General features: G+C 47.3%; 1 protein-coding gene across 1 annotated transcript; it reads left to right on the top strand.

Moving 5' to 3' along the window:
* The first annotated feature begins 713 nt into the window (after window positions 1-713).
* On the top strand, window positions 714-2,741 carry LOC109731763 (UDP-glycosyltransferase 91C1-like). The gene is made up of 3 exons (XM_020290940.1): window positions 714-1,130; window positions 1,215-1,551; window positions 2,029-2,741. The coding sequence occupies exons 1-3, from the start codon at window positions 714-716 to the stop codon at window positions 2,739-2,741; spliced, it is 1,467 nt and encodes a 488-aa protein (XP_020146529.1).
* Window positions 2,742-7,796: the final 5,055 nt, after the last annotated feature.

Genomic DNA, 7,796 nt, shown 5'->3' with positions numbered 1-7,796 from the left:
TTTCGCAGAAAAAGAATATCAAACGGAGTCCAAACGGAATGAAACCTTCGGGAACGTGATTTTCGGAACGAACGTGATCCCGAGGACTTGGACCCTACGTCAAGACATCAACCAGGAAGGCATGAGGTAGGGGAGCGCGCCACCCCCCAGGGCGCGCCCTCCACCCTCGTGGGCCCCACATTGCTCCACCGACGTACTTCTTCCTCCTATATATACCTACGTACCCCCAAACTACCAGATAGGGATCCAAAAACCTAATTCCACCGCCGCAACCTTCTGTACCCGTGAGATCCCATCTTGGGCCATTTCCGGAGCTCCGCCGGAGGGGGCATCGATCACGGAGGGCTTCTACATCAACATCATAGCCTCTCCGATGATGTGTGAATAGTTTACCTCACACCTTCGGGTCCATAGTTATTAGTTAGATGACTTCTTCTTTTTTTGAATCTCAATACAATGTTCTGTGTGCCACAATGAACGGCTGGACCATGCACGAGAGCTCCATTAAGCGTGCCAGCTGCTACATGGCCTCACTGTTTTAGGTGAGCGCACGTGTTGGCGGGAGGAGAGCACCCAGACCCAAATCTCAGCGACCGGCCACCCATGCATGGTTTTCTCTTTATTTATCCGCGGTGTCAGCAGCTGAGCAGTGACCAGTGAGAACCAGTGCACCACCAAGAGCCAAACACCGGTAAGCCGAGCTTCAGCTCTCCATGGACGCCGCGTCCTTGCCGCCGCTGCGCATCGTGCTCTGCCCCTACCTCGCTTTCGGTCACCTGCTCCCGTACCTGGAGCTCGCCGAGCGCCTGGCGCTGCGGGGCCACCTTATGTCCTACGTCTCCACGCCACGCAACCTCGCCCGCCTCCCGCCGCTGCGCCCCGCCGCGGCGCCGCGCGTGGACCTCGTCGCGCTCCCCTTGCTGCGCGTCGACGGCCTGCCCGACGGCGCGGAGTCCACCAACGACGTCCCCGCCGCCGATCGTGAGCTCCATTGGAAGGCCTTCGACGGCCTCGCCGCGCCCTTCGCGGAGTTCTTGGCCGCCGTGTGCGCCGACGAGGCCACGAGACCTCACTGGATCATTGCCGACAGCTTCCACCACTGGGCTGCCGCCGCCGCCCTCGAGCACAAGGTTCGATCCAATCCACCAAACACGGCTAAATTGCTTGTTGGTTCCATCCCATGCATGTCTCAGATATAGCTGCATTGATGCCAGGTGCCATGCGCGGCGCTTCTGCCGACCGCTGCAATGCTCGCCGCCGTGCCCCACCCGCCATTGGAGCACCCCGAGGCCAACCCTGCCGTTGCCTCTGTGTTTGAACAGGCGGCCGCGGCCAGGCGCGCTGTGCCCAGTTACGAGAGGAATGCGATGACACAGTTTGTCACCGGGCATGGCACGTCGTCGGGTATGTCCGGCCTCCAGCGCTGCCTCTTGACAGAGAAGAGGTGCACGCTGATGGCCATCCGGAGCTGCGTCGAGTGGGAGCCCGAGTCCTTCCCGCTGTTAGCAACGCTCCTCGGCAAGCCGGTGTTGCCCCTCGGCCTTCTGCCGCCGTCACCTGACGGAGCGAAAACATATAATAGAACACCTGCATCCAGGCCTTTCCTATCCAGCCATCCATTCTGCGCATCGCGATTCGTGCAAACGCATTTCTCTTTTTTGTTTCTCTCGCATAAAACATGTTGGAAGTTCAAACCTTTGCAGCGTGACAAAGTTTTCTATATAGAATCTAGGATAAATCTTTCAGATTTTTCGGTCAAATATAAATATACAAATTATGATTTTCTAGATTAAAAAAAAATCATATTTTGTATATTTATGTTTGACAAAAAATTCTAAAAGATTTATCCTAGATTCTAGATAGAAAGTTTTGCCACGCTGCAAAGGTTTGAACTTCAAGACATGTTCTATGTGAGAGAAGCAAAAAAGAGAAAATTTCATATAGAAAGTTAGTTGTGTTGCACAGATCTTAAAGCAATATTGGACAGCCAGGATAGCAGGGCCTGGGTGCAGATGTTCTAAAAATCCACGTCCCCTGACGGAGGCCGCCGTGCCGCCGGCACCAACGGAGAAGACCATGCCACCGTGCGGTGGCTGGACGCACAGCCGCCTGGCTCGGTGGTGTACGTGGCGCTGGGGAGCGAGGTGCCGCTGGGCGAGGAGCAGGTGCGCGAGCTGGCCCTCGGCCTGGAGCTCGCCGGAACGCGCTTCCTCTGGGCTCTCCGGAAGCCCATCGGCGCCGATGACAACCCTCTCCCGCCCGGCTTCGAGGAGCGCACCCACGACCGCGGGCTGGTGGCCACGGGGTGGGTGCCCCAGATGAGCATCCTGGCGCACGCGGCCTTCTGCGGGTTCTTGACGCACTGTGGCCTGAACTCGCTGATCGAAGGGCTCCTCTTCGGGCACCCACTGGTCATGCTGCCCATCTTGGGCGACCAAGGGCCCAACGCGCGGCAAATGGAAGCGAAGAAGGTAGGGTTGCAGGTGGCGAGGGACAAGGACGACGGGTCGTTCGACCGCCATGGCGTCGCGAGCGCCGTCGGAGCCGTCATGGTTGAGGGAGAAGAAAGAAGGGGCTTTGTGGCAAACGCACTGAAGATGCAAGCGGTCGTAGCGGAGAAGGAACTCCAGGATAGGTACATCGACGAGTTTGTACAGCACCTCAGATCTTACGGCGCTGCAAGTGCAGACCCAATACTGCCGCACCCATCTCCATTTCCAAATGGGGCACTTCATGAATGAGGGAAAATCACTTGTACTTCATATATGATTTACTGTATCTTTAGTTAAGTACTTATTTATTTTTGAATTGTAGTTATGTTATCTTATCTTATTGGGAAAGAAATCTGTGTGCAGATTTGTCTTTTAAGATGTAATAATTTTATCAACTACTCCTTTCATTCCTTTATAGTATAAGATGTATTTACTTTTTAATAAAATTTCAGAATATAAGACGCATTTCTTCTAACTCCTAGTAATTCCTTTATTACACCTCCAGGAAAAAAGTAAAGTATCCCTCTCCCGATTACTTGTATCTTATCTTTTAGAAAAAAAGAAGTAATGAATCTCTCTCGATTGCGTGTATCTCTTTCTTTCCTCGCCTAATGGATTTACCTGCCACTAACCAATGAATTAGCAAGGGTAATGTCGTTCTAAATTCTCTATAATCTCGTGCCTTGTTCATTGTGCTGGAAAAATACAGCTTACATAAAGAAACGGAAAGAGCACTAACACGTATGTCTGTGTGTTGCAAGGGATAAAAAATTATGGTGTAAGACGGGGCGGGGGGGGGGGGGGGGGGGGGGAGGGTAAACGTATCAATTTTATTACTAGGACCCCCTAATCTCAAGCAATATGGAGAAAAGGAAAGGTCCATGAGAAGCCACGTACTGGGCCCTCCTTGTCTCAAGTATAAAAACAAGAAAAAGAATAGACCCATGAGATGCCTACCGGCCTCTACTAAGGCCCAGTTCTTTTACCAGAATCTGGGGATTCTTTCAGAATCCGACCCCTACCCAGCTTCTCCCAGAATCTTTGAGCCCAATTTGTTTTACAATCCTGTCTAATTAGACCCTAACTAGATAGAATTGTAAAACAAATGGGGCTCAAAGATTTAGGGAGAAGCTAGATAAGGGTCGGATTCTGGGAGAATCCCCAGATTCTAGCAAAAGAACTGGGCCTAAGTCTCATAGGCCCTAGCGTACTTAGACTCTTTTTTGTGAATGGTGTGTAGTTAGACTCTGCCGTGATTGTCTCAAAAACAAAAGTTAGACTCTGCCGTGATTAACTCAAGCAGTTAGGTATAGCGCAATCAATTATTGTATTATTATTTTCAATTCTCATCTTGTACTGTATATGGCAAAATTATATAAACAGATTTTTGCTCTTTTGCTTCCGTGATGTATGACGCCAATTCTGAAAATTGTAGATCAGCGGTTATAAAGAGAAAATGCCGTCAAACACCGTAAAAATTATTTCATTTTGATGCATCGTTTAATGGAAGACGACCTTGCTTTGGCATTGGATGATAATCCATATGGAAATAAGATTTACAGCTAAATTCTCTTCTGATGAAACTACTTTTCCTTTTTATTTTACTGACATTGTAGAGTCAGATTTAAACTAATACTCCCTCCGTTCCTAAATATTTGTCTTTCTAAAGATTTCAACAAGCGACTACGTACGGAGCAAAATGAGTGAATCTACACTCTAAAATATGTCTATATACATCTGTATGTGATATTCCATTTGAAATCTCAAAAAGACAAATATTTAGGAACGGAGAGAGTACAAATAAACCATGTTCTACAACGCCTAAGTGATAAATTTTAATAGTATTATGGTAGATATTTTTATCATTTTATATAGCGTCGAAGTGGTAAATTATTATTACGTAGCCACCTAACCAGGGTTTACCCTACTCGGCGAATCTCCCCTAGACTGCGACTAGGGTTTCTTTCCTCTTAGTGATTTCGATTGCCGCTGAGTCCTATCGAGACACAGGTGACTAGCGAGGGCTTCTGCAAGTCGGAAGCGGAGATGGCTTCCCCTCGGACGCGCGGTCGGCGATGGGCGGAGGATCTCGTGGAGGCAGTATATGTGAACTAGATGAATTTTCTGGGCAACTTGACCTAGCTGAGGAAGAATTCGATGATCTGGTCATTGATGAGGAAATTCCAGAGATCAAAGAACGCGTCCGCTAGATGGCTCTTGCTAGTGTTCATACAAACAAAAGTTTCAGCCAGGCGGCGTTCTTCAAGAAGATGCGGGCAGCCTGGAACACAGCGCAGCAGGTGAGATTTAGGCTGGTTGGGGCCAACCTGTTCGTTGTGCAAGCATCATGTATGGGAGATTGGGAGCGTATTATGCATCAGGGTCCGTGGTTGTTCAGATTTTGGGCCGTGCTGCTACATCCATATGATGGCCTTAGCCGAGCTGAAGATACACAGACTGTTCATATGCCAATTTGGCTGCAAATCCACAAATTACTTGATGGATATTGTAGTGAAGATATCGTGGAAAAGATGATTCGTAAGGCTGGTGAAATTTTGGAGTACTGGCTCTCGGGTAATTCCAGAGGTGCTATGTGAAAATTAGGGTGAAGCATGATGTCCGTGAGGCCATGCAAGTATTATCAGAGGAAAGGAGATGCAGGTTTTTGCTGTAAGATATGAGAAACTTGCTCGTTTTGTAAGTTCTGTGGCAGAATTGGACATGAGTATAAGGAGTGTGGGTCGGACGAATACGCTGCAAAGGACACTAAAAAATACACTTCCATGATGATACGTGTTTGTCATAGTAGGTCACGTTTTCTGCATGCATGTATATCCATGACTATTTTATGACAGAATCAAGATAGTCATACCTGTGTTGTCGTAGAAGTGTTCCATGACATTACCAAAATTATCATCACAGAAGTGTTCACTTCCATGACGATAAATGTCGCGTCATGGAAGTGCTTTCGTTAAGGGTGACCGACACGTGGCATCCACCGTAACGGGTCGCCGTTAAGCTATCGGGTCCGGTTTTGGATCCGATAACCCGCTAACAGCCACGACCAATGCCGATTTTCTCCGTGTAAAATTCTCATTGGCCGACGGAACCACATGTCAGCTCCGCGTTGGCACAGGTGTCACTCATCCAATAGGCGTGATGCACCTATGATATGTCGACACGTGAACCGGCCCAACAGTGGCCCATTCAGGTTAAAAGGCCGGGCCTGTCAAAATAAGCGGGCCGGCCCATTAGCGGCCTACTTGAGTCAGGCCCATTTACAAGCATGGCCCATACAAGTTACACAGAATCAGCCCATCAAAGGCCCATTCTAGATTTGACAATTTCCAGCCCATCGTCAGTTTTATCCCGTTAACGGCCCACTATGTCTTTGGGCCCAATTGCGGCCCGAGCTTCTTTCGGCCTGTTAGCAGCCCATCGTCAGTTCCAACCCGTTAACTACCTGGAACGTCTTTCGGCCTTTTCTCGGCCCATTCTGCAGTTGGGCCAATTCTAGCCCGCTGTGACTTTAGGTCTGTCCTCGGCCCACTCGGTAAATGGGCCAACTCCTAGCCCATTTTGTCTCCCGGCCTGTTAACGACCCACACAACAGTTGGGCCTTTGACTTTAGGTCCATTAGGGGCCCACGTTCCGCAGGGCATCATTTTAGCCCAACGTGACTTTCGGCCTCTTAAAAGCCTAGTTTGCAAATTGGGCCTCCTCTGCCCCATAACACTTTCGGGCTCTTAATGGCCCATAAAGTAAAAGGGCCGAGACAAAATTGACATCTATTTCAGCCTGCTAGAGGCCCGTGGGCCATTTCCATTTATACGGCCCTATCGAGCTTTTGGCCTGTTAACGGCCTGCTAAGAGCCGTAGTTACGGTGGGCCACATCATTTGGGATCCACTTAATATTATTTTGACCATCCCAATTAAGGCCCGCTTTGACTACACATGTTTGTTTGTTTGTATGGCGTCCAGGAAATGTTTGGGCGTGTTGGCCCCCGTTTCAACGATATAGCATATTCAAGAATTATCCTACTCTATACTATCGCCTCTAAAAACATACACTATACAATAAAAAGACTAAGGCATAGAAACGTAGAATAATCCTATACTATACAATAAAGAAATTACAGCCGAATATACCCACCGGGCATTATAGTTCGGCACCAATGATAATAGAGCGTACACAAACAGCAAATTACATACACTGGACAAATAAAGCTCATACATCATGGACACGCATCAACAGAACTTATCATTTGAACTATAATCTCTTCAAAAAATAGGATTGGCCGGATTCAGATAGCCCAAATTTCAGCCTGCAAAATCTCCAATTCCTTCGTGGTTACCTCAGTGTCTTGTTTCATTTTTTTGACTTCTGCATCTAATACATGCATGTCCAGTCTCAACTTTTTGATTGTATGTTGAGAATCATGTACACGTTGTCTTGCCACCTCTAGTTGATGCTCGAGAACATCAACACATTTCAATTTCAATCCATAATCATTCGGTAATGGCCATGCCGCACTTCTCGCGGATCTTTGTGTTGATGTCACTTCATCCTGAAATGTTTCTACAAGTACACATGACTAGGGAAAAAATATAGTTACAACAGTGAAGCGAGCAAGACAGACTATTTTGTACATGGCAAAACATGACTAACAATAATGTTACACGTCATGAAGCATAAGCAGGAGATATTTTAAAAATTATAAAAATGGTAGTCTGTGCAGCCTGCATACCGAAATCTCTCTTAGCTCACTAGAGGAGCATGATGTTGGGGCCAAATCCAAAACACAGACAAGTTACAAATTTAGACAACATGTTGCGTATAAGTAAGCAAACAGTTGGCCATTCTGTAGCTCAATTAAAGTCTTAGGGAGCATAATGAACAACAGAGGGATTCATACAAACCTAGTACAGCAAGCAAAGCTATGCAATCATTAGCCTAGTATAAACTAGATTGTGAGCCTCATGCAGTAATAGTTGGTTAATAGACTTCAAAGCTTCAGGCACACTTCGCTAGAGTAATTAATGGTAAGGCCTTTAATTATGTCAACTAATAGTTATACAAGTACCCAACATCAGGCATCATTGTTTGGGCATATCATTAACTAAGGACAAATAAAGCAATTGAAAAGAGCAAATTAACTATGCCTGAAACAAACAAGGAATTGAACTGTTGAGTTGGATACATTGACTTACCTTAACTGGTTGAACAGGCTCAGCACTGCTCCTACTTCTCTTGCAAGGCTCCTTCCTAACATCTTGTACTTGGAAATCCTCAATCTTATCTT

The sequence above is a fragment of the Aegilops tauschii genome, chromosome 5 (assembly GCF_002575655.3).
Source record: "Aegilops tauschii subsp. strangulata cultivar AL8/78 chromosome 5, Aet v6.0, whole genome shotgun sequence".
NCBI classification, from domain to species: Eukaryota; Viridiplantae; Streptophyta; class Magnoliopsida; order Poales; family Poaceae; genus Aegilops; species Aegilops tauschii.
This window is presented reverse-complemented; position numbering and strand designations above follow the sequence as displayed.